The sequence below is a fragment of the Podarcis muralis genome, chromosome 13 (assembly GCF_964188315.1).
Source record: "Podarcis muralis chromosome 13, rPodMur119.hap1.1, whole genome shotgun sequence".
Lineage (NCBI taxonomy): Eukaryota > Metazoa > Chordata > Lepidosauria > Squamata > Lacertidae > Podarcis > Podarcis muralis.
This window is the reverse complement of record NC_135667.1, coordinates 30,476,449-30,502,419: the sequence shown is the minus strand read 5'-3', so window position 1 is coordinate 30,502,419 and position 25,971 is coordinate 30,476,449. Positions and strand designations below refer to the sequence as shown.

Below are 25,971 nucleotides of genomic sequence, written 5' to 3'. Positions count from 1 at the left end.
TGAAGAAGCTGGGAAATGCAAAGCTGTTCGTTTCTTGGCAAACTCTCACACCCATTGGCTGCTTTTTATTTAAAAATAAAACCCAGAAAGTTAAAAAAAAAAAAAGTAGAAGAGAGAAAGGGGAAATCGTTTTCTTCACTTCCTAGATGACAACGCATTAGAAGTGCAAACAGGGGAGAAAATATATATATATATCTAAAATGGCAAAGAGTTAGTTTTGCACCACAAATGCCGGGGGGTGAGGGGAGTTTGTGTGTGTGCTTGAAAAATACTCGTATAAGGACCCAATGGCAGTTTTGAGAATGCTTCCCAGATTTAGGAAAAGTTTGGTGAAGCGGCAGAGGAGATAAACAGGAGAGGTTGATTAAAGTCGGGGGGAAAGGAGCTGACTGCTCCTTTCCCCCCGATTGTTAGAAGCAGTCCTGGGTAGGGGGGTCTGGGGGGAGGGTCTTTCCCATAGGCCCACAGGAGGGGGAAATGGTTTCGTTTTAGAAAATAAAACCTCCTCGCAGGGAAAGGAAGAGTTTGTCATCTTTCTCAGGCACTTCTGTCTCCCAAGTGCCCCGGAGTTGAGCACTGAGGCTGCCCTCTTCTGTGTTAAGAAAACATCTGTGGAGCAAGAGAAGGGGGGGGGGGGAGAGAAGGGCATGTCAGATTTGCAAGATACAAAGAACTCAGCAATGCTAGAGAGCACGTCTCTGTTTGTGATATAGGAAGTTGCTTTATATATCAGGGTCAGACCACTTGGTCCATCAAGCCCAGTAGCCTTGTCTGATGAGCAAAAGGTCTCTTGGTTCCTTATCAATTGAGTAGCAACCTCCATTTTTGCCAGGAAGACAATTTGGCAGTCGGGCTGTCAAGAACAACCCCTTTTGTTTTTAGGCACTGGCAAATTTCTAGATCTCAGGCGCAAAGATTTCTCTCTCTTTTGGAATAGCCGTTCCACCAGTAGGTGTTGAAAATAAGCAACTTTGGAGGCGACACAATGGGAGAACTTTTGGACAAATTTGCAAAAGACTTGTCTACTAATGGGCATTAGCCACAACACCCAAAAGTGAAACAGCAGTATTTATTTCTCTTCGTACTAGAAGCTAGGGACAAGCCACAGGAGCCCTACCATGTCTTAGAGGGGCAACTGGATGGAGGCTGCTGGGAGATAAACAGTTGGAGCGGGCGGACATTTGGTCTGACCCAACAAAATATTCTGCTTGTAGCAAACCTGCAAAGCTTTGTTTTGTCTAGGAATTGGGGGTGGGGAGAGACCACCACACAAAGGCCATGCTTGGATACCATGACAGGAAACAAGCCTGGGCTCCCCCTCCTTTCTTCTCCCCTCCAGCATAGCCAGCAGGATCTCAAAAGCTGTTCCTTCCAATTTCAGTTAATCACAGTTGAGTGTTACATCCGAATCCTAACAACTGGGGCTAACGTTTGACCAAGGTTTGCAGAACAAGCCAAGTTTCATGTGCCACGTTTGGAAGCTGGCTTGTTTCAAACATATGATAGTCAATGTCATTTAGTTTCTTGGTTCAGGAGACACAACACGCTACGGTTAAGCAAAAACTTCAAACTTCCTGCTGTGGTTGCACAGGAGAAAAATGGTGTGTGTGTGTGTGTGTGTGTGTGTGTGTGTGTGTGAGTCTAGACGAATTCTCATTTACCATGCCATTTGAACTGGGCTTAAAAATTAATCCACGTGTCTCCCTTGATTTTAGCTCAGGATTTTCTCCAGGCCTCTCTAGAGAAATCACACCTGCAGGTTATCCATTTTCATTTGGAGCAGGGAAAACACAACAACAGAGAGACATTTTTGAAGGCAAATAAAAGGGCGCAGAGAGTGTTTGTACCTCCAGGAACAAGAATACTGTCTCCGTTCTCTGTTGGATTTTGATTCAAGCAACTGTCCAGTTCCAAAATGCATCTGGAAATGTTCTTACCTTGAGCCCTGCCCAAAGAGCACCTTAGGAAAGAACGTGGTCCGGGTAAGCGCCCCGCACGCCATCGCTGTATGCATCCATGGGATAGTCCCCATCCATGTCCATGTCCATATGCATAGGATCCATGGGGATGTCGGAGGGGTACATGCTGCGGTAACCTCCATCCAGCTCTATTGCAATGGAAAAGGAGAAGGTCCCATGTGCTTAAATGTTATAGCAGAACAGGCAGTGATGGCTGGTTTTTTGATGAAAGTTGGGCAGTGCCTCACCAAGCTTCCTTTGCTCTGAGCCAGCTCCCACCTCCCCACCTCCTAGAAATTGGGACCCAGGGACAGGAAGGCTGGCAGCTCATACTTACCATCTGCGTATGGCTCATGAATGGGTATCATGCTCTGGGCCTGTGGAGAAGAGACAGATGTTCACACAACATGGTAGCAGAAGCCTTGCAGAGACCACAGGTTAACCCAAAGATGCTCTTGGGGTATTCTAAACTCAGGTTTCCCATGGCAACTTCAGGACAACCGCTTTGTGGGCCAGTATCTTCTTTAGCTGAGTTTGTGCCACTGAGAGAGCTGCAAACATCTGGGTTGCCCATGCCCAGAAACCAGGGTGGGAGTGGATCCCCCAGATCTGCAAATGCTTGACGAGGGAAAACCCAGACTGCTGAACTCCTAGCCCATGAGTAAGTGACCACCCCAAAACCAGAGTTGATGGGATACAGCAGAGGTGGGGAACCTGTGGCCCTCCAGAGGTTGTTGGATTCCAACTCCCATCAGCCCTGGCTGGCTGGCCAATGATCAGGCATGATGGGTGTAACATAGAGAGACACAGGCTTTTCTGTTCTGGGGTAGAGGCTTGGAGACTATACTTGCTAAGCAAGTGGTTCACCATTAGCAGGCGTCTCTGACTGTTTTTAATGCACTGTTAGTCCCTTTGGCCACTTTGGCCATTTTCAAATTCTTCGTGCAAGTAAAGCTCTCCCAAATTATTCTGACCACTGTCCTGAACTTGGCCAAACAGGTTTAGATTGTTCGCCGGTCAGAAAAAACACACATTAACTTTAGTGCATAACAAAACACGGAAACAAGAGCTTCAGGGAAAGGATGATGACAACAGGTCACTGGAGGCCACCAAACAATGGGTTGGGCAAACATCCAACTGGGTTACTTTAAGGAAGTTGGGTACATTCAAGTTCACATGGGATGCTGACCAGCGTATTTTATGTCTTGCCGCTGGCCCATGTGAAGTGAGGGGCCGATTCACATGTCATGCAGGCAACTATGGCTGCATGGTCAAGCATTTTAGTTTCTAATGAAGTTCAGGTGCCAAACTGATTGGAGCAGTGAAGCAGTTTGGTGGGGAGAAAGGAGAGGAGGGCAAGCCTTTTACTCTCATGCTGTTTTCCTGATGGAAATTGCTCCCACAGCCGCCATTTGTCCTGCAGGTAGACAGCACTCAACACCCCTCCCTCCCGAAACCACTGCTGGACTTCATTTATAAATAATAAATAAATTGCTAGATCGAAAGGTTGTTTCCTGGGAAATGTGTTCTTTGGTCCCAAGCGTGTGATACAGGAACAAATGTAGGTTTTCCTAGAACACAGCTGGAACAACACTGCTATGGTGGGTGTCACCTAATGAGGCGATGAGTGTCTTGGGCAAAATGCTGAAGTTAAATTTTGAACCCTTGTCCAAGGATGTTAACACCACTGAACATGAAGAGGTGGGGCATTTCTCTCTCTCTCTAATAACATTGGTTGAAGCAGGGTCTCTGCAACAGGCAAAGGGTTTGTCTTAATGACCCAGTAACCCCTTCTGGTTCTCTTATGACCAATTACCATATTTTTCCATGTATAAGACGAGGTTTTCCCCCCTAAAAAATAATGTCAAAAATGTTGCTGGAGTGGCATACAAAAGATGGAGAGGTAAAAAGCAGTAATGATACACTGGGCAAGAGACTTTGGTTATAATATACAGTATGATGATTGGATGAAATTATGGAATGAAAGGTTAAAATTTACGGCATGTACTGCGTTGAAAGAAAATGTAATGAAAATGTTTTACAGATGGTATATAACGCCAGTTAAACTGGCCAAAATGTATAAAACATGCAATAAGTGTTGGAAATGTAAAGAAAAAGAAGGTACTTTCCATCATATGTGGTGGGAGTGTAAAAGGGTGAAAGACTTCTGGGAAATGATATACAATGAATTGAAAAAGATGTTGAAATATAAAGGTAAAAGGTAAAGGTACCCCTGCCCGTACGGGCCAGTCTTGCCAGACTCTGGGGTTGTGCGCCCATCTCACTCAAGAGGCCGGGGGCCAGCGCTGTCCGGAGACACTTCCGGGTCACGGGGCCAGCGTGACATCGCTGCTCTGGCGAGCCAGAGCCGCACACGGAAACGCCGTTTACCTTCCCGCTAGAAAGCGGTCCCTATTTATCTACTTGCACCCGGGGGTGCTTTCGAACTGCTAGGTTGGCAGGCGCTGGGACCGAGCAACGGGAGCGCACCCCGCCGCGGGGATTTGAACCGCCGACCTTTCGATCAGCAAGCCCTAGGCGCTGAGGCTTTTACCCACAGCGCCACCCGCGTCCCATGTTGAAATATACGTTCGTTAAAAAACCAGAGGCCTTTCTATTAGGAATGGTAGGAAACGAAATTAATAAGAGAGACTATAAACTGTTTCAATATGCAGTGACTGCCGCAAGGATACTTCTGGCCCAAAGATGGAAACAGGAAGAAATTCCAACAGTGGAAGAATGGAGAAGGAAATTGACTGAATATGCAGAATTGGACAAATTGACTGGGAAGATTCGATATCAGAAAGACCAAAAGTTTATCGAGGACTGGGGGAAATTTACAGAATATCTGAAAAATATATGTGATGTACAGACAACGCTTGTTGGTTTTGAAGAGACTCTGTGAAATAGTAAGAAATACTGCAAAAAAAAGAGTAAGAGGAAAAGGAGTTGGGAAAGGCAATATCATGTTTAGAAATGCGTCAACAAATAGAAATTTTACAAAAGATTGACAGAGAAACTGAGGGAAGTCAAAAATTGAAGAATGAGTGCAAAATAATTTGTTGACTGTATAAAATTTGTTTGGAAAATGAATAATTTTTTTTTAAAAAAAATGTCAAAAATTTGGGGGCGTGTATACACGGTGTCTTATACTCGTATAGTAAAATACACAATTTTTTCTTAAATCTGAGTCCCCCAAAATAGGGGGTGTCTTATACATGGAGGCGTCTTATAGACGGAAAAATACGGTATGTTAGGACCAAATTGCGCAAGTATGAAGTGAGATTCAGGTGCCTGAGATTCCAAAATATCTTCAAGTTTTGAGTGCTGCGGGGTAGTTTGTTTATTCCTAAAGTCCCAATATTGAATGTTAGAACACTACCGTCAACTTTAAGTACTCTGCGCACCTTAATTTTTCAGAAGTCATTCATCAAACGTCCAAAATAAGCATATTCATTTTGCAAGCAAATTGAAGGTGAGTAAGAAGACTGGGGGAAGTGGGGGTGAGGGGAGAGAGAGGAGGGGCAAGGTCTGCTCTGGCTCCAAGTTGTCACACTAGCCCCTCCCTGCCAAAACATTATAGACACTCACTGCTTCCCAAGCAGCAGGATCGTGTTTGAAGAGCGAATTGGTAAGTTCTACAGAGACGCGTTTCCGATAGTCCGGGTTCTTGTCTTCCGAGATGCGGAACAGCACAGCTGCTGCGTATGTAGCTGGAGGGAGAGAGGGGGTGAAATCAAGAGGCCCTTTAGCAAATCTCCCACTTTGTTAACACCTATGTTGACAATGGCTGTGTTTTACTACCTTGATGGATTTTATTCCTTTTCTCGGCTTCCTTTTCCTTTGCCTCATCTATCCTTGCTAGAAAAGCCCAGTGAATCTGAGAACTGCCTTCAATGTCTGCTACATCACATCAGTAGCTCACAGGCATTTTGCAACCAATATCCTTTCTTCATCTGACTTTTCAGCCAGCTGACTGTCATAAAATACACACCCTCATACTCTGTACTATTCACTGTCAAATTTCTATTGCTCAGTTCATGAGGTCATCCAGCTAGATCCTTGCATAACTCCTGGATCCTTTGTCGCATTAAAAAGATCACTGGCCACCAACAAATCTCTTCCATTTTTTTATCTCCAGCAAAAATATTGAATAAAATAGGACACGACCAGACCATGGAACAACTTTCATCAGTTGTTTTTCTCCACGTTGGACATGTTCCCAGAGAAAAAACGCTGGCTGCATTCAGGCTTCACACTAAGCCGTAGTTTAGTGCAATGTGAGCATTAACTATAGCTTGTTTGTAATAAGCCAACTTGAAATCATTGCTTCAGTTAATACTAACCACAATACCAAGTTTGGACAAAAGGAAGCAGTTATGCGAAAGCTGAAGTGAAAGCTTCCAAACCTTTTCCTCCCAGCAACTCAGAAGGAGGATGAGAGAAAGGGAAGCATTCAATCTAAAGCTTGGTGGAATTTGTTTGGCCCTGTCCGTGTTGTGCTAAACTATGGCTGAACATGAGATGCAACACAGTCTTGTTCATCTTCCTTTTAATCAATTCCATTTCACTGGAAAAGTCGAATGCTGCATTTTCCTTTCTCAGAGAGGAAACAGTTGCCTGCTTGGAATGACTTAACTCTGAGTAAGCCCATGCTGCCTTTTATATACAAACCCCAAAACCATTTGCCACTCTCACACGTTTAATCACTCTTGTAATGTTTGCTCTAACGCATTTTCAACACTAGGTAATTAAGCTAATTGAACTGTTGAATGGAGGAAGCTGGAGCAGCAACAGCAAAGGGAACCACACAGAACTCTATCTTAGAGGGAGAAATGCGCGTACACAGCCCATTACCTGTGCCTTCGTTCCGGGAGTGGAGGAGCTCCATCAGCGGTGCTGAGGCCCCCTCTGCGTCAATGGCGTCAGCTGCTTCCTTATCTTGCGCCAGTTCACACAGAACACCAGCTGCCACACGCTGGATGTTTTCCACTGGAGAGTACAGGAGCTGTGGTCAGGGGAGAAGCGAACAAAGGCAGGAAGTGTAAGCAAGAGAATGTTTTCTATTTCATTCCGTTTTGCTCCCTGCCCTTCCTCAATGTTCCTTGTGTATCGCGTCCCTGCTAGCAAAGGACTACGAAACCCTGCTTTATGTACAATGCCGAGGTGCGGTGGGTGCATGGCAAACATTCAATTGCTGTTGTTATTAAATGGCAAGAACACACACACACACACACACACACACACACAACCTGATTCAAGCCAAACTACACAAGCAAGATAGGGAGATGAGCAAGACCTTGAGAATACAGGTGATGCCAGGTACCAACGGACAAGAGCCACCAAGAAAGCTTCATGGGGATTTGCTTCTCTCTGCTCCAAGTCTAGTTTACCTGACTCAAGGGTGCCAAGTCCCACCCACACATCCCTATGGCATTCCTCCCCTCCTCTTGGATGCACCCACCTGCACAAAGAGCGGGATGGTGTTCAGGCGGAAGATCTCCATTCGGTTCATGGGGTCGCGAGCCAAGATGTGCAATGCCCCCGTACAGCCTTCCACGATCTCCTCCATCTTTACCCCATCCTGAACGAGAAAGAAATCTGTTAGGGGCTGGATATGCAGAGCGGCCTGTTCCTTGGCTTGCACCCCACATGTTATTGCCACACTGAAGGTGACTATTGCTCCAGAGGTGCAAAATGAAACGAAAACAGGGACCTGCTGTATTAAGGGGGCTTTCAGCCGGTTAGGATCCCATGCCCAAGCCAGCACCCTCCCTGGCCCCTCACCGTGTAGGGCTGCTGTGTGCCGGCGGCTGCGTGGCGCTGGGCGTCTTGGTGAGCCTTCACCAGCAGCTGAACCAGGCGCGGGATGACGGCGGCTTCCTGCAAGGGGGCGTGGTTGGCTGGGCACAAAGCCAGGTTGCGGATGAGGCCGATGGTAGCCTATGAGCATGGAGAAGAAGGAAAGAGGCACACCTTGAGGACACTGGCCAAGGGCAAAACCAGGTAGTTTTGCAAGGTGCTAGCATTCCCCATCCCTACCCCACCCTCGGCATTTAAAGTCAGAAAACAGAGCAGAACAATGCAGTCCCTGCTCCTTTGCTCCAAATTAATACCAAACACAAGAGCACCACTGGATTAGGCTAGCCAACAGAGCAATTCCTCTCTCTCATACCCACCAACTCCCTTCCCTCAACCTTCTTCCAGGAGGAAGACTCTCTTCTCCCATCTGCACCTAAAGACCCCATGCCTGCTATAAGATTATATAAGAGAAAAGCACCACGTCCTTCAGCACTTGCGTCATCTAAGCAATCTGCACAACCAGCATGAAAGGTTGGCTGGTGTTATTCATCACCCCCATATTACAGAGGAGGCTGCTCTGTCGAAGGCTGCCCAATTATCTTGCAGCCGAGCTGCAATTTGGAAGCAAAGCCTTCCTAGCGAACAGGTAAATGCACTTAACCACTGCGTTATACCAACCGGCCATACAGATCTCGGACATCTACGCAGATTGCTCCCATCGTTCCTACAGCCACAACATCATTCCCCAGCACACAAATTCAAATTCCACAGTGCGGCAAGGAGCCCCCTGCAGCTTAGCTGAAAGTAGTATTAGGCGGGCTGTACCACCTCAAGATGGAGGCCATGTGATTTTGAACTATAAACACAATACATGGAATCTAATGTAGGGACAATATGAATTGACTCTCTGCACCCTTGCTGCGGCAAAAAGTTGGGTATTGATGAACTGGGGGGGGGTATGCAGCTCTCTTCCATGATTAGATTGAAGATAGGTACAAACTCACTACACATGAACAGGTTGGGTAGAAACATAAACTTGCCATTGACAAAATCAACAATATAAATACCGTAATAGGTTATGGTCTGGTTAACTACAATAACCATTTCTTGTAATGTATGCAAGTCCCCCACCCCCACTCTGTTTTGTTTTCTACATGGGTGCTATTTCTTTTTCTTTTTCTTCTTTTGTGTCTTATCTTCCTCTGTGCACTTGTGATTACGTACTTTTTAATCTTTCAATAAAGAAAAAGGATATTTAAAAAATGTTGGAGACCCATGTGATCAAATGCTCCCTGGTGTTGATGAAACCACTTGGCACAGCCAAGAGAGAAGCGGAAAGGAGAAAGCTAAACTACTACAATCCCTAATACAGTAGCTTTCCGTGATGATCAGGGAGTTTCTGACATGGAGAAAGATTTAAACATGACCGCCCATTCTGACATGGCACAGCCTCCTAGGACTGTGCTAGATTGTTTTCCTGAACATGTGAAAAGCCACTGCTTTAGCAATCTGAGCCTGATACGCTTGAAGTAAGGCACACTATGTACGTATACACAAAACTGCTCAGCCAATGGCCTCCCTCCACTCATACCTTGATCAACGGCCACTGATTGGGCTGATTAAGCAGCTTGACGATGGCGGGGATGCCATAGTTCAGCCGCACGGAATTCTGGGCCATCTCAGCCTCTGGGTGCCGGCTGGTGAGGTGCCTCAGAGCACAGACAGCCGGCTCGGTGATATCCTCTTTGTCTCCTGCCCGGAGGATGGTGTGTATCAGGGCTTCCACTCCGTTCGACTGGGTGACCAGGGTCTTGTTCTTGCTGTTGTTGCAGGTCAAGTTGGAGAGGGTGCCGGTGGCACAGGTCAGCACATTGATGTCGTCCGAACTCAGCTGGTTCACCAGGATCTTCAGGACACCATCAAGACCCTCCTGTGGGTGGGATAGAAAAAGGTCATGAGACGACACCACAGGGCCAGACAATTTTGTTAAAGGGAAGAAAGGAGTGTGGGGAGAAGTATTCCAACATGTTTCTCTCTCAAACTCCCCTTTCTCGAACAGGAGTGTCATGAACTTTTGCTACAACCTCTCCAGATCAGAAGCTAGCTAGACCCTAAGGCCAGGGTCGTCTGCTGGAATCCCCTAAGCCAAATATGGCCGCCGAGGAATGTCACCTGGCCCCCTAGTTGCTAACGCAAGAGCAAAAAAGAGGAGTGGAGGATCATCAAGGCTTTTCTGCAGCCCTTTGGGGATGGAGCCTTGCCCTATTCCCCACTCCTCCACTCCCTTCTCCAAGTAATCCTCCAACAGAAGCAGATTGCTGGTCATGACTCTGCAACTATTAGGAACAATTACTGGGTGGGGCTTAAGGGTGGTTCAAATTAAAGGTGCCCGTGGAAAATATACTGCTGCAGAATGCATGAGGCCCTGCCCAGTCTTGCTCACCTGCTTTGTGGCCACATCTGAGAGGTTCCTCAGAGTCCACAGGCAGTTCTGCACAAGCCTTGGGCTGGAGCTGGTCAGGTGCTTTCCCAGAGCTTGCATGCCTCCTGTTGGGATGTGTTGGGGGGCGGGGAGAGGAAGAAGAAGAAAAGAGATTAAAAAATTGTAATTTTTTTATTTTTACTTTGATTATTTGGACAAGCAGGAGTGTGTGTCCAAACAGTGTTAAACCACCACTAAATAACTAGCATTTAAACCCTGTCTTTCCTGCTGGAAAGGAAGCTGGATGTAGCTCACAGAACAGCTGCAGCAATGCTATCATGCACGGCACAAACTGCCAAGACAGGCTGCGAGAGGGAGTCCGACAGCTCTAATTAATGTTTTGCAGGTTGATATATATAATGAAGCAACACTAAGAGCATTTCCTCAACACAAATCTTTGTTGTGTGTTCAAGACTATGCTCAAGAGGAAGTCCGATCACTGCTTTTTTTCAATTATACAGGTAAGGAAACCAGGACTAGCGAAGTGACTCGCCAAATGCTGCATTATGTTAAAATCCTTACAATAGCCAGGCACCGTACACAAGAAAGAAGTCAGGTCCTGCCCACAGGGGCTTAGGATTTAAGAATGTCAAAGGCAAAGATGTTGTTCAAGTTCTAAGTCTAACTCTTTCAGCACTAGACCGTGGTGTGATGTTCTTTGCTTACTAGTAGAATGACTGTGCACAGGTTTTACTGTAACTGAAAGGCTAGCTATTTGCCCAGTCTATAGCAATGATGAAGCAATGATGGTATTGCCCTGATCAGTGCCTGGAAAACCCCACTTGCAAGACCCATGGTTGCTCTGAGCTTTTAAAGAAACAGTATCCCCTAATCAATTTGTACATGCTGAACTAGTTCCTGGGAAGGTACTGAAAGCTGAGCATTCCTGTATCGCTTTGCACGTTCTCAAATGCAAAGTGCAAATTTAGGGAACATACTTTGCACAGTTAATAAAGAGAACCAATTGCCACAGCGGACTCTTGAGGCATCAGCTGCTGAAGACGGCAAAGTGTGACACCAGATGAACCACCCTTTTTCCAGACTCCTAACAAAGCGTTCCACCACTGTAGCCACTCACCGGCTTCCACGATGGCTGGCTTGTTGCTGGGGCAGACGGAAAGGACCTTGAGGACACGGCTGGTGGTCCACAGCAGTTTCTCATATGAGTAGCTGCGCATAATCTGAACAAGGGCTTGGGGGCCTCCGTTGGCCAGGATGATGAGCTGCAGAAGCAAGCACACAGAGCGATGATCTCCTGCTTCTCTGGGCGTGCACAGAGAATGGCACCTGTCCATTCAATAGTTTCCCCAGAACTTAGGGCATGTTTTCTCCATTTCATCCTCCCCCTCAAGCCCATGAAATGTAGCCTTTTCCTTGCTGTTTGTAGACAGGAGCTGACGCAACCCAAACTCAAACATGAGTGGGGAAGACTTGCTTATGTTCTGAGACCAATTCAGGCCCTATGTTACTGGATCCCAGGGTCTCCTCTGCCCTGCACTCCATGTAAGAGAAGCATCCTAGTTTAGTGGCACGGCTCCCCCTTTACCTTGCTTTCCTGGTTCCCATAGGCAAGCAGCTGCAGGCAGTCGGTGGTGATGGCAAGAAATTTTGGGTTGTTCTTGGTCAGCAGGGGAACCATCTTCTGAAGGCCATCCGCCAGGCGCACGGCCATCTTGGCACCTTCCTGGTACAGCAGCAGGTTGTGAAGGGTGGTGATGGCATAAAACAGGACTGACTCCACGGGAGAGCTGTGCGTCAAGGGGTGGGAAACATTGGAAGACAAAAAATTCTATTATTTGAATTCCCAGCCAAAGGGGGTCAAGACAGGCAACGATTCATACGAGAACTGCAGTGGAAAAAGAGCGGGACTCACTGCACATACTTAAAATAAAGCCCACTGGCTTAGCAGTCATAACACTCTGCCACCAAGCTATGCAGCTGCCAGCCACTTAAGTTATGTCCCCACTCCCTGGCTTCTCCTCTCCTTTCTTGGGGTGCTCAGTTGAGAGCAACACCAAGGCGATGGGACATTTTGCTGCCAACTCAGTTGTGGGGCTGCCACAGAGGATGCGGCTCTGTGCTCTGGCGGTCCCACTGTGGTACACAGAGAAGCTATTAAAGAAGGTGCCAAGGTATGAAGAGGGTGAGGACGCAGGACTTCTAAACTGTGGAAAAGCAATAATGGAAACCGAGCAAGGCTCAGCTATGGCACGCCGAGGCTTGTGCTTCAAAAAACAAAGGCAACGCCTCCATGTTAAGGCAACTGCTCATCAGCTCCATTTTATGCCAGCTGGGTGTGGACGTTCACCTGGCAAGCTGCCACGACAGCTCAGGTGCCTAGCAAGGCTTGCATAGCAAAGGAATAGCAGGACGTGCATAAGAGAAGAGAGAGCGGCTGGCAGCATACTGCTCAGATGTGCCTGGGAATTTGGGGGTGGCTGAAGTTAGTACGCTTTAGTTCTATTTGCGCAACTCAAGAGATGGTTAACCAGCCACCAGGACATGGTCAGCTATTTGTAAAGCTAAGAAGTAGAGAAGGATCAAGTAAATATGGCCCTTCCCTATAATATCAGGTGTGGGTGGGTCGCTTGTAATTACTTGTTGGTAATATAGAGGATTATGTACATGCACAATGGGACATGACAGGTTTCAGGGCTGAGCCCTGGCACACACCAAAGATTGAAGGTATTGCTATGGTCGATGCTCCATCAGTGCAAGGATTTCTCCTCCCCACTCCCACACCTTTTTAAATATGTTCTGGACTTTCTCCCGACCTACCAGAGCAGATCTGGGAGTGGTGCAGGGGGAAAAGAAATCCTGTTGGGCTAGCACATGAACTTAGCTGAATACCACCCTAAACTTCTGCAACCACAACCCACCAAGAACCTGAGCTGAATACCTAGTGCAAATGCAGCCCAGACAGGTGTCCTATACATTGTTTGGAAAAAACTCCTCCAAAATGGGGGAAGTGAGGGTCAAGCTCTGCTGAGTGTTGGAAATTCAGAAAGTCCTGTAGGGTTGGGGAAGGGCAGAGCATCTGATTTGGATGCAGAAGCTCCCAGGTTTGATCCTTGGCATCTAGAAGTACGACTGGGACAGAACCCTGGATAAAGCCCAGAGAGCTGCTGCCAGCCAAATGTAGACAATAGATGGACCAACAGTCTGACTCTGCATAGGGCAGTGTCCTACGTTCCTATGATTTTAAAGGCATCCATGGGATGTGCCAAGGGCCGCAGATTCACCTGAGCATGCGCACAAGAGCTGGGATGCCCCCGGACTTAAAGATGGACAGCAGGCCCTCGCGGTGGTGGGACAGGTTGTGGAGGATGCTGGTGGTGCAGCGGGCTGTGTCTAGGTCGCTCGTGCTGTGCATGGTTCGGACCACGGCAGCAACTATCTGAGGGGACTGCATCAGAGCACGGCGCGAGGCCTCCTTCTTGGACAGCTGGTTCACAATCATGGCTGCTTTGCTGACCACGACCTGGAAGGAATGGAGGCAACAAATTTAAGAGGAATGAAGGTAAGAGGGGAGCTGAAAGGACGAAACAGGGAGCTGCAGAGAGCTCTGCCGAACACCCAGTTCTATTGTGCTGCAATCAATCTTTGTTGCGGTCAAAGACCAGACAAGATATACTACATCAACACCAAGGGGCGGACGCGGTAGACAAAATTAAAAATTCTCTATATACTTATTTACATTAAAAATGACACTCCTCTCTTTATGCTGCATTTTACACATTGCTGGTGATGGCGACAGCCCTAAAAGCTCCAGCGTTCAACACTAAGCGTGGCCAAATTCTGCACCCTGTGTTAGTTACACAAAATCAGAATGATTTATCTCTTTACATGATCCAGTCTGCTTCTGGGAGTCATGGGGGCGGGGCGGGATTCAAGGGGCCTGAAGTTCTTCTACGTGCTAACAGTGCTATTCATCAGCCTCTTCGGCTTCCAGGATTTCACCAGAGATTGCCAAAACCTTTGCAGTTGTTAAGAGCTAGGCACACTTGGTAATTTTTTGTGGGGTGGTAAACTGAAGAAGACTGAAACTGAAGATTCTGGTGCAGAGAAGTTGCAGAATTTCAGTGGAAGCACAGTATACACCATTTCACGAATGGGACCACTGACATGCCAACTACACTCCAGACCACCCACTCTGCTAGGCAAACCGACTCCAACAAGTCGCAGAGGTCTAGAGCCTTACCGGATCCTCGTCATTCAAGAGTTTGGTGAGTTCGGGGATGGCTCGGGTGGCCAGCTCAGCATCATCCTGGTAGTTGATGAGATGCACAATGGCCGACTTGAGCATCTGGGAGGGCTCGGCCAGCCGCTGAACATTTGTCTGCTGCCCTTCCACTTGGGTGGTGATGAGAAGGGAGCGGTCCTCTACTGTCTCCGGGTACATGGCAGCCCGGACGCGCTGGGCACGGGTCATGGCAAGGTGGGACTCCAAATCCGCTGCAAAAGAGGGTGAGAGGGACAGGATTAGCACAGAGGAAATCCCAACCAGGATTTCCATCCGCCTCGCAGGGAGGTTCATGAAACTGCTTCAGCTCTGCGAGGTGCAGGAGTCCTCACATGTGAGCCAAGAGATAAGGCAGGAGTTAATTAGCCAGTGCGATTAGGCAGTTGTAACACAAAGCTGCTTAATTAAAAACATGAAAGGGAGGTGGGAAATGGGGACTGGTTTGCACTGGAAAAATATACACAGGGATTTGGGGGGGGGGGGAGGTGTTGACGTGCCTAAATTATTGCAGCAACCTGGATTGCTATGTTACGCAGAGAATCACAGCCATTTACTGCCTCTACCTGCAGATGTGACTGTCTCTCTGCAGTCTCCTACAAGTCTCTTCTGTATTTATCTCAGTGAAAAGACAGGACAAAATTTGCTCTCCCCGTTTCCTGATCCTCTTCCATTTTACCGAAATCACATTGCAAAATTTTACAGGCACGGAATTTTTTTTGCAAAATCTGTGATGTCAGTCACTTGCAATATGCGTTCTTCACAAAAGAAGAACATTTCCCCAAAGAAGCCTACGTAAGAGTATGTATTTTTTGCAAAAAAAAAATCACAAAAATGCATACCCTTTGGTACTTTCGATAGGCATGGGTTTGTTCATAATTCAAGCTGCAGTTCCCATGTAGCAAAGTAAGTGAAAAGAACAAAGAAGAATTAGCTTCTCTGGGTTACTGTGGAAACACCCTTGAGCTACAGACTTCTCCGTCCTTGTACAAGTCCACCTTCGCAACATCCTACCGGGAGGTACTCTTTCCATAGCCGGAGAACCACAGCTGAGGCAATGTTACTTGTCCCACCCAATGGGACTACAGTATGGCAGAATTTGGATTTGAATCCGGATTTCCCAGCTCACAAGGCTGAGGACCAGTTCTTATGCTACACAAGCAGTGAGGTCACGTCCCAAGATTCAGATGCCACCAGTTCATGTAGGATGAACTGAAACGTTCTGCTTTCTGTGACAACATTGTGGTTAAACTAGCCACTAACATGCACTCTCATGGGAACTAATCACAGCATGGGAAGTAATCACACAGAAGCGGCATTCTTGCAAAAATGTAAGAACTGTCTGGATATACTGCCCTGCTGGAGCAAGGCGTCTCTTGGGTCTGTGTTAGTAATTTCTGAGCGCCGATTTAACCTTTAAAGCCCTACACATCCAGAGTCCTAGCCTCTTAGAGCACACTAGTGTTGGGACCCACTGATGGCAAGTAAGAATTTTTAGTACGATCATCATCATAAAGAGTTACAGCCTGACCCAGGGTGGGTTGGCTGCAAAAGCAGCGCTGCCACCCATACAAAATATATGGTAGAAAAAGGTAAGTCCAGGTCTGAGGAGCCTACCTTCTTTATGGAATGCCTTCTTCCATATTACCCAAACCACCTATGCTTTCTGCAACCAGGCTGTCAGTTACCAACAGCAGAGCTTTTTTTTTCTTCCTGCTGCAGTGCCCGTTTTTCAGATTCCCTACCTATGCGGTTGGAAAAGTTTAGCACCCAATTTTTTTCCTTCTTATTGGCTTTTTTTTTTTAAAATGGCATTAGAGTCTAGAGAGTGCTGGTGGGATTTAATCTGGCAATATAACACCCGGTAAAATAAGTCTGTGTCTCTCTCTTTTACAATGGAGGTGACTTCAGTATTGTATTTCGTGCTTGCTTTGTAAACATCCTCGGGAGACCCAACAGGGTGAAGAGGCAATATGCAACGCTGCTTCATCACATGACCTCAGGCAAGGGCGTGGCCTGAAGGTTCATGGTGCAGCAACCAGAGGTGGTTTTAGGGTAGGGTGGCCAGTGCAGTTGCACTGGGCTCCACGCTGCAGGCAGGGTTCGAAAATAGCAGGGCACCAGGTGCATTTTGCGCCTAAAGGTTCTTCATTTGCGAGCACCTCAAAAAATCTGGGAGCCACTTTTTGAGCCTGGCTGTCATTCAAGGATTACTGAAATATATGTGCTTTGAAGCATCAAAGAATATGTTAAGGATAGAAAATATGTTTAACAATGAAGGGTAGAGTGTCTGGAGTTTGGTACCAATATTTTTATTGGAAAACCAAATTAAACATGTATTCACAATGCTAAAAATGTGAAATTAACAATGTGTCACTTATGTGAATTGTGTATTAGTTCGTGCTTATCAAAATAAAAAATAAAAAGTGTTGCCGAGCCAACCCCCCCCCCCCAAAATGGCGACTAGACATTCTGTTTTGGCGCCTATAACCCAGGTCCCAGAAGCCATTGGCTCCTGGCTTTACTATCCCAGCTTCTAACACTGGCTGCTAGAGGGAACCACAACAACGATTCAGAACAGAGCGTGAAAGGTGGGGGCGCCAAATTTGAGTGTTGCACAGAGCACCACTGAAATGTCTGCCACTGCAGCAGCCTTGCTCAAGCTAAGCTGGTCTGAGTCAGTACCCAGATGCGAGACTTCCTTTTGTTATTCAATAGAAACCACAGATTGACTCAATAGAAACTCGATTGACTCCCATCGTGTAGGATTCACGTAATAAGCATATAAGTAAAGTTTCACCTTGTGCCTGGGCTTGGGCTTGCCCAGCTCCAGCCTGGCTGTAAGTGGTGGTCTTCTTAATGGTGTACTGCTTGCCATACAGGTCATCGTCGTCCACCAGACACTTGCTGCTCACCGATGGCACCTGGGTGTTCATCCCGGAATGGATGCCCGAGTCATAGGTGTATGTCTGCTGCCATTCCGTCACCTTGATGGGTTGCTCCATCATGTTCACCACCTCCATGGCTGCTCTGCAAGAAGATCCACCAGGGTTAAACTACAGCCATAATGAGTCACACCAACAGCTGAAATTCCCCTGTATCAAGTTCCGGAAAATAAGGCAAACTTGGGTGCCTCTTCACACTGCACCCAACTAACAGAGTATGACCTGCACATTTAGATTCGGAATTCCCCATACAAGAAGTAATGTCACACAGCCCCATCCCACCAAAAATACTTTTGTCCATCGCATCCAATGAATTCCAACTTTTTTTTAAGAACAAGGATAACTTCTAGAACTCATGATAGCCTTCAGAACGTAGCAGTTCCTTAGCCTTAATATATGTACTGCACAGCGCTGCTCTAGATATTTTGCATATTAACACCAGGACAAACATCTACAGCACGTTCCCACAGCTTTTGCACTTTCTGGGCAAATGTACAAGCTTTGTAGAGGCAACACAATCTTGCTCACCAAATACAGGATGACACAAGCTGTGTTTACACCACATGGCACAAAGCAACAGCAGATACAAATTACAAAATGCTCTGCTGTCTTCTCACTGTAGACCTTTACCTGATGGGAGTCCTCTCTGAACGGACCATGCGGCCCACATTCCATCTTTCACAGTTTTGCCTCACTCTCTTTTGAGCTCAACTGCTGTATATGGTACACCGTAGCATGGTTGCTATTCCTTGTGGCAGAGTGTTCCACAGGTCAATATAAGAAGGAAGGAGGAGCCTTATGAAGAGCTCTTGTACATGTTGAATTTTAGGGTCTAGGGTCAACAGACTCACACAGGGTATGACATCATGAAATCTTGATTTGCATATTCAGGTAAGCCTCACAAATCATCACAGGAAGATCAGCACCAAATGCCAGCTCCAGAACAGTCCTTTAAGGGAGATGGTTCATACATTCAACAGAATCCCCATGCAGATACACACCATACTTTTGAAGAACATACAACACACATTTAAAGCACATGACTTCCTCCAAAGACCTATGGGAACTGTAGTTTAAGGGTGCTGAGAACTGTAGCCCTGTGAGGGGAAACTATAGTTCCCATGATTCTTTGGGGAAAGTTATATGGTTTAAATGTGTGTTTGATGTGACTTAAATGTGGAACTGCTCCATGTAAGGACTATATCAACTGACTTCAAAACAAACCACCAAAGACTGACTAAAGTATAAGGAGCCCATAGTCAAACTTATTTGGGCTCAGGAAGCAGTGGCGTAGCGTGGGGGGTGCAGGGGGGGCCGGCCGCACCGGGCGCAATATCTGGGGTTAGGGCAAATCCACAGGTTAGGGGGCGCAAATCCACGGGTTAGGGGGCGCAAATTACTTGCCTTGCCCCGGGTGCTGACAACCCACGCTACGCCACTGTCAGGAAGGGCTCTGACATTTTTAACGTAACAAGGATTCAGGGAAACATCCACACACAAAGCTATTTCCAACAACAGAAAACTTTTTTAAAAGACTTTATGTACACTTTCAAAAGTTTACATACATATTGCATACTACTGTTGGATCTTATTGTTTTTGCACTGGAATAAACACTCTGCCTCCATCTCATTTTAGACTTGCATTCTCCTCAAAGCAGGGGTCTGTGCCTTTTTTATTACTGCCCCCATCTTGCTTTCAAATATGCCACGTAGGATAAAAAACAACAACATGTAATGACAATGTCTACTTTACTCCATGGGACTGTTTTAACCTGCACCCTTAACTTTTTGACAGTAAATAAAAGGGCTAGATCTTCATTCTTTCCGCCTGTAAAACCCTTTCACTTAAGCCCGCTGCCACTCCCTCCTTTCAGAATGAAGTTCTCCTGGAAATTATATATATTTTAAAGGAGGGTGGGAAGAGGCCATGCAGAAGGCCGCGACTATATGGCAGATCCTCACAACTGTACACTTTGAGGCTCATGCGGAGACGTAATGTGGAGGAGTCTGCAGCCAGGGAGGGAAATTTTGGTAAGGGAACTCAAGAGATTCTGCTACTTCCTGGCCTGTACAGTATGCAGCAAGGGAGGGCAAGAGAGAAGGAAGCAGGGTTTGAAGAACCGAACATAAGCCAGTCCACATGGGCTCCCTTGCAGGCAGGAGATGGAGCAGCTTCTATGCACGCTGGGGGGAACCTTTAAATGTGGCTCTTTTATTAAAGCAGAGAAACCCCAAGGCACCCCGAGAGAAGAACGAGGCTTTGAAAGGTAGCACAACAAAAGCACTTTGGAAAGGAACTCATCTCTAGCCCAGCCGCGCCAAAAGCCTAAAAATAAGCATGCACCGTGGAATGTACCTCTGCCTTGTTTGCTTTTGGAAGTCATGGGCAACTGCCAGAGGAGACATTGGGGGGGGCATTGGAAAGAGGGGAAGCAAAAGGCATAAACACACCACTCACCGAGATGGTATCTGCCTCTCCCAAGAAGCTTGCCCTGGAAGTCTGGAGACAGGGCTGGTTGGAAGCCTGCTCCAGACTCCGCCTGCTTTCCTAGGAAAGGGTGTGATGCTAGAGAAATACCTGTTTAGTCACCCCCCCCCCCAAAGAAGATACTAACCTCGCCCTCTGAGGCAGCCCTATGCTAATTCTACAGGATAGGAATGTGAGAGGGAAGCGCTGATGCCAGGGTGACAGTCAAGGACGATTACCAAGATAAAAGTAGAGTGAGTGAGTGTATCTATGAGAAAGAGAATGAACACTGTACAAGTCAACACATGCATCACATCTGAAGGAGAAAGAAAGTACATGCACAAATCACCAACTCAAGTTTCCACAAAGCCCGGGGTGTGTGGGTATGTGCAGCTGAGTCATCACGAGTGAGGCTGGGCAGAGCGCTTCCCTCGTGCAATTTGAAGGCAAGCAGATGTTTGATATCTTGAACAGGGTTCACCATGGGGAGGGGGGTAGCAGGACCCATGCAGCCAATCAGTTCAAAGCATCCTCATACATCTGCTGGGAGAGCCCAGCAGGGGCCAGTTCAAAAGTCAACCTGACCTCTAGTGCAGAGTGGGAGGAGAGGAGAGGACCTTGCTGTGAAGGGAGGGAGCTGCTGCTATGCTCCTGACCACATAACATGTTAAGAACAAACCAAAGAGGACAGGCCGATATGCATTCTATACTGACCGGGGGGGGGGGGGGGGCACGGTTTTTATGAAAGGAGTTGTGTGCATACTTTTCAAAAACAACTGAATGCGGTGGTGGAGGATGAGACTCGCACTTGAGACTCGACAGCCGATCTTACGGGAAAGTATACCTAAAGCCTTGTCAGTGTCAACCGCTCACAGAATCACAGAGTTGGAAAGGACACCGAGGGTCATCTAATCCAAGCCTCTGCAAAGCAGGAATAGTTAGGGATTCTTTTACTCTTTCGATCAAGGTGTGTTTGTGGTGTCAAGGTTTGTTGCCTACTAATATTATAATGGTGGCGCTGTGGGTAAAACCTCAGTGCCTAGGGCTTGCCGATCGCATGGTCGGCGGTTCGAATCCCCGCGGCGGGGTGAGTTCCCGTCTTTCGGTCCCAGCTCCTGCCCACCTAGCAGTTCGAAAGCACCCCTAAGTGCAAGTAGATAAATAGGGACTGCTTACTAGCGGGAAGGTAAATGGCGTTTCCGTGTGCTGCGCTGGTGCTGGCTCGCCAGAGCAGCTTCGTCACGCTGGCCACGTGACCCGGAAGTGTCTCCGGACAGCGCTGGCCCCTGGCCTCTTAAGTGAGATGGGCGCACAACCCTAGAGTCGGACACGACTGGCCCGTACGGGCAGGGGTACCTTTACCTTTAGCTTTAATATTATAATGCTGCTGCCTGAAGCAACATCCACATATTCTGTCTTTCATTTCATGTAGTAAGCCAATGTTTCTTTATTCTCCTGTGCATGAATTTCATGTGGGTGTGAGGATATGGATAAGGACATTTGTAAAGGAGGGGAAATGCACACTATAACAGACATGGCTTTTTTTACTTTTTGCTACAGGCTGCCTTGAGAAGGGTCCATCTTCACTCTACATATGTTATGACCCTAAAACAGAATTCAGCCTGATCTGAGAACTGGGGGGGGGGGGGGGAGGACAGGGGCGGAAGAGCTCCTCCTGCTGCTCAGCAGGCACTAGTCAAAAAGTGCCCATGACAAATCAGATCACCTCTCTCCAAAATGGCAACCCCTCTCCCAACACTTTGCACAGTAGCAATGTATTGCACGTTTGTTTTGCTTCAAGCCAGCAAAACCTAGCAAAATAAATAAAAACTCTCTCTAGGCCTCAGCAACCTGGTGCCCTCCAGATGTTCCAGATGTGCTGAACGGGCACAATGGGAATTGCAGCCCAGAACATCTGGAGGGCAAATGATGCCGTATCTTAAGAATACAGCTTTCCGGCGCTCTTGCTTTTGAAAGGCCTGAGGGGTGCAGGCAAACTTTCAGGAGCGGGGATGCGAGCAGGAAGAAAGACTGACGCGTCTTGCACTGTTCCTTGTTCCTACCCTGCAGCCCAGCTAATACTAATTTATGTACATGTCATTCATTTCCAACAGCTGCCACCCTGCAAAGAAAAACCTCCCGTGTATTTGAACACCTGGAAGTGCAATAAATTGAGCAAAACCCCGATGCAGTCAAATTGCAGATGTGCCTCCCACTGCCTGCCCAGCATCAAGTTTCGGGGCAGCACACGTAAGCCATGCTCACAAACCCTTGACTGGCTGCCTGTGGCAAGAACTGCTAGGAAGCTTGAGACCTAAATAGCAGCTGCTATGCTAGGTTAATCACGACTACATGCTGAGCGCCCGAGAAACAGCTTTCTGAAGATGAATATCCGAGGGAGACTCTCGTGTGAGAAAAACTGGATTTTTATTAAAAATCAAAGGAGCCACTATTTTAGTGGACCACGATAGTAAGACCTTAAAGATATTTATCTTCCAGCTCCATCACAGGGTGGAAGTTGCCACATCTTGTCAATCCTACCCAGAGCTGCAACCAACACACTATCCATAATTATCATCCCCACATCTGTAATGCTGGCCCTCCTCCAAGGAGCTCTGTGCATGATACATGCGTGTATCTCATTCTGGCCTCACAACAATGCTGTGATACAAGCAGGAAGAGCCACCGTGATTAACAGACATTTTGTAAGAGGGTCTGACTTGCCTCATGCAATGGCTATCTGTCAGGGGCTTGAACCAGGGTCTAAGGTTGCAAACACAGCATCCATTTAAAGCACTTTTCTTCACACGAAGAATCCTGGGAGTTGCAGTTTACCCCCCCCCCAAAAAAAGCTACAATTCCCAGCACCCTTAACAAAGCACAGTTCCTAGGATCCTTTGGAGGAGGGGAAGTAATGTGCTTTAAAATGTATGGCGAGTACGCAGCCTAGGAGTCAACGGATGCAATTAGCAGGATTGTGCGGTCAAGCTGATCCAGGCAACCTCACTATCTGGGGGAAGCAAAGTTCACATATCTGAACATTCTCCCCACGAATACACTACGCGGGTTGAAAATTAGCATGCTCTCTCCCACTTATTTTTTGTTCTGTCTGGTTCCTGTGGGAGGGAGAGTTCAGGCAAACAATCCCACTCCCTGTCTGCAATGATTAAGTCCAGGAAAAGCTTTAACACTTGATTCTGCCGATTGCGGCCTTAAGTAAAAAAACAGTTCTAGTAACTGACAGCACCACAGACAAGACAGGAACACGTATGTCATAAATCTCAGCTGTCCTTAACTGTCATTACTTCCCCCAAAGGAACATGGGGATCACAGTTCTGCAGCAATGCTGAGAATTCAGATGGGGGGGAGGGGATCTCGCAGAAATGCAACATTTTTTTGTGGCTGCTAAACATAACTGCATTCTTAAGTATGTGCATCATCAAACTGGCTGGGAATAAAACATGGCCAATACCTACTGAGAACATTGATAGAACAAGGTAAAACTCTGGTATTGAGGCAACTGGATTGCACACCAGCAAAATGTAGCTTTATGCTACGTCTGTGGTTAGCAAAGGTGCCTCCCTTCAAACAGAAAGTTAAGAACAGCTACCACACCCACGTTAGGAATGATGGTGAACTGCCACCTCCTTCTCCAGGAAAGCCAGTCAGGCAGGTTCCTCCCTCCAGGTGCAGAGAGATGAGGAAAAGTGGAGGACATATTCCTGGGGGAAACGAGCTTCTCAACCTGGCCCTCCCTTTGCCAGCGTCCAGGCAGGTCAAGGCAATTCACTATATAATGAACTGGGCTAAGATGGAAATATCCACCCGGGTCCAAATACAGTCATACCTCAGGTTGCGAACGCTGCAGGTTGCATGTTTTCGGGTTACGGACCGCGCCAAACTCGAAAGTACCGGAACGGGTTACTTCCGGGTTTCGGCGTTCGCACATGCGCAGAACCGCAAAATGACATCATGTGCATGCACAGAAGTGCCGAATCACGTCACGCACAGACACAGCGCTGCGGGTTGCGAACGTGCCTCCCGCACGGATCACGTTCGCAACCCGAGGTATGACTGCAGCTTCTTGGCTGTGAAGTTTGCTAGATGCCCCTGAGCCACTCACTTCCAGGCCACTTCAAGCATTATTTGCTTTCCTGTATCGAAAACGCTTCCAAAAGGGGTACAAGGTTTTACAATTACGCCTAACCTACATGGAGCAACACAGACATGTGTGCAGTTGTAGTCACAATATTTTCCATTTAAAAAAAAAAAAATTAAACCCACTCTTAATGAAAAGAAATAAAACTCAGGGTTACAATAATTCATTAACAAATGTGTATCCCATAAAACAAACATCAATGCAAAAAGTGCATCTGTGCATCGGACTAACCACGTGTCCACATGTATCAGAGGTGCCAAGTTCCACACAAAATTGGGGGGGTGGCGGCGCTTGTCATAGGGAGACCCAGCAAGGCCCGGCCCTCAAGACCCGTTCCCACATACCGTACTTTGGGGGGGGGGAGTTCACCCCATATAGTTGGCGCCTATGACATGTACACACACAGCCTTTCACCGAAAGGAATGTATGGTGTGTGTGTGTGTGTATGTATTCTTATGTACACATATATTTTATACACACAGAGTTACAAAAACTTAAGAGCCTGCTGGATCAGCCAATGGCCCATCTAGACCAGCATCCTGTTCTCACAGTGGCCAACCAGACACCTATGGGAAGCCCCAAAGGAGGATTTGAGCACAACAGCGCCCTCTCCTATGACTTCCGGTAACTGCTGCTGCTTCCGAGGTAGAGCCAAGCTACTGTGGCTAGTAGCCTTATCCTCCATGAATCTGTCTCATTCTCTTAAAGCTACCCAAGTCCACCTCCAAATTTCGATTTGCAGGTTCTCTTTGTGGTGTTAATTGCTGCTGCTGTAATGAAGGTGGTGGGAGGGAGAACCACACAGGGAGCTGTGCACAGGCCTCAGCACATGTATTAACTGGCTCCGATGTGGGGGTAGGGCAGTTTTAACCAAGTCAGCAGAGCCACTCATTTGCAGGTAGTTGTGCTGACATGATTGAAATCACCACACCCCATAGTGAAGCTGTTCCCACACAGTTTAGCACAGTGGCGGCGGCAGCAGCAATCATACACACACAAAGCCAATATGAGAACCAAACCTGACACTCTGTCCCTAGCTCTCCAGTTTATGCAATTAGTTTTTAAAACCGTAAAGAGTTATGTTCTTCCCGCAGGTAAATCCTCTCCTTCATCTGGTACGGGAGCCATATGGCAGCTAGTTAACCAACTGGATCTGCCCCATAAAGAATGAGCCTTTGGCAAGAAGATATGCAGAATCCATTTCTTCCGGGTGTTTCACTATCTCAAAGCTGTGCACTGAGCAAAACTCAGCCATGTTGCAGGGTAGCGCTTTGAGCTCCCGAGCCATTTTCAAACGGCATCAGCAGTTTGCAAAAGTGAAAAAACGGGGAGGGGAGAATAAAGTAACGCTAGATTCCGAGAAGAAATGCTGCCTTACATTAGTTGACTTACAGACATTACATACCTAAAGGTTTCAAGGACAGGTTTCAAGCACATATCCTAGCATACCGGGGGGCGGGGGGCAAGGTTTAGCTTAACAAACAATTCCCTCTTGAGTTTAGAGAGCTCATGGCTGAATTTTAAATTTTTCGTTTTCCAGAGCTTCAGATGCTTACCATCTGTATATAAAAAGCCAATTCATTTCTAATGTTTCTGGCCCTTCAAAATGGGAGTTTAAGTACAGCACGGCTATTTTTAACATCTACCTTTGCCTGGCGTGCAAAACACAAACAAGAATGCAACAAGAGCCGACAACACAGAGCAAGCGACACTGTAGAGTACTTGAAGAAGAGAACAGCATGAGACAGCCCATTTTCGGATCAGCCCCGAAAATACTTTTGAAGCCTTAATACAATTCCCAAGTGTATCTGTATTATTTTTCGAAAAAGTCATCTACGCTTTAGCAATTCATTAGGTTGATTACATTTTAAGTATTGCAAACAGGCACTTTTGTGATGTACTTGAATGAGACAGCACT

General features: G+C 47.0%; 1 protein-coding gene across 3 annotated transcripts in view; it reads right to left on the bottom strand.

Annotated features, from left to right (window-relative positions):
- Positions 1-435: 435 nt before the first annotated feature.
- The window catches only part of JUP (junction plakoglobin), a 58,961-nt gene continuing 33,425 nt past the window's right edge, over positions 436-25,971 (bottom strand). For 2 of the 3 annotated variants that reach the window (XM_028701759.2, XM_077917299.1), the window contains exons 2-15: positions 17,283-17,512; positions 14,444-14,697; positions 13,485-13,723; positions 11,789-11,990; positions 11,321-11,465; positions 10,204-10,307; positions 9,352-9,690; positions 7,746-7,901; positions 7,423-7,542; positions 6,816-6,966; positions 5,550-5,671; positions 2,296-2,335; positions 1,938-2,107; positions 436-609 (exon numbers count right to left, since the gene is read on the bottom strand). In XM_028701759.2, coding sequence (XP_028557592.2) covers positions 1,962-2,107; positions 2,296-2,335; positions 5,550-5,671; positions 6,816-6,966; positions 7,423-7,542; positions 7,746-7,901; positions 9,352-9,690; positions 10,204-10,307; positions 11,321-11,465; positions 11,789-11,990; positions 13,485-13,723; positions 14,444-14,697; positions 17,283-17,512 — 2,248 coding nt within the window. In that variant the 3' untranslated portion in view covers positions 436-609; positions 1,938-1,961. The remainder of the gene's footprint in view (positions 610-1,937; positions 2,108-2,295; positions 2,336-5,549; positions 5,672-6,815; positions 6,967-7,422; positions 7,543-7,745; positions 7,902-9,351; positions 9,691-10,203; positions 10,308-11,320; positions 11,466-11,788; positions 11,991-13,484; positions 13,724-14,443; positions 14,698-17,282; positions 17,513-25,971) is intronic. The other variant, XM_028701761.2, reaches the window with a different exon arrangement.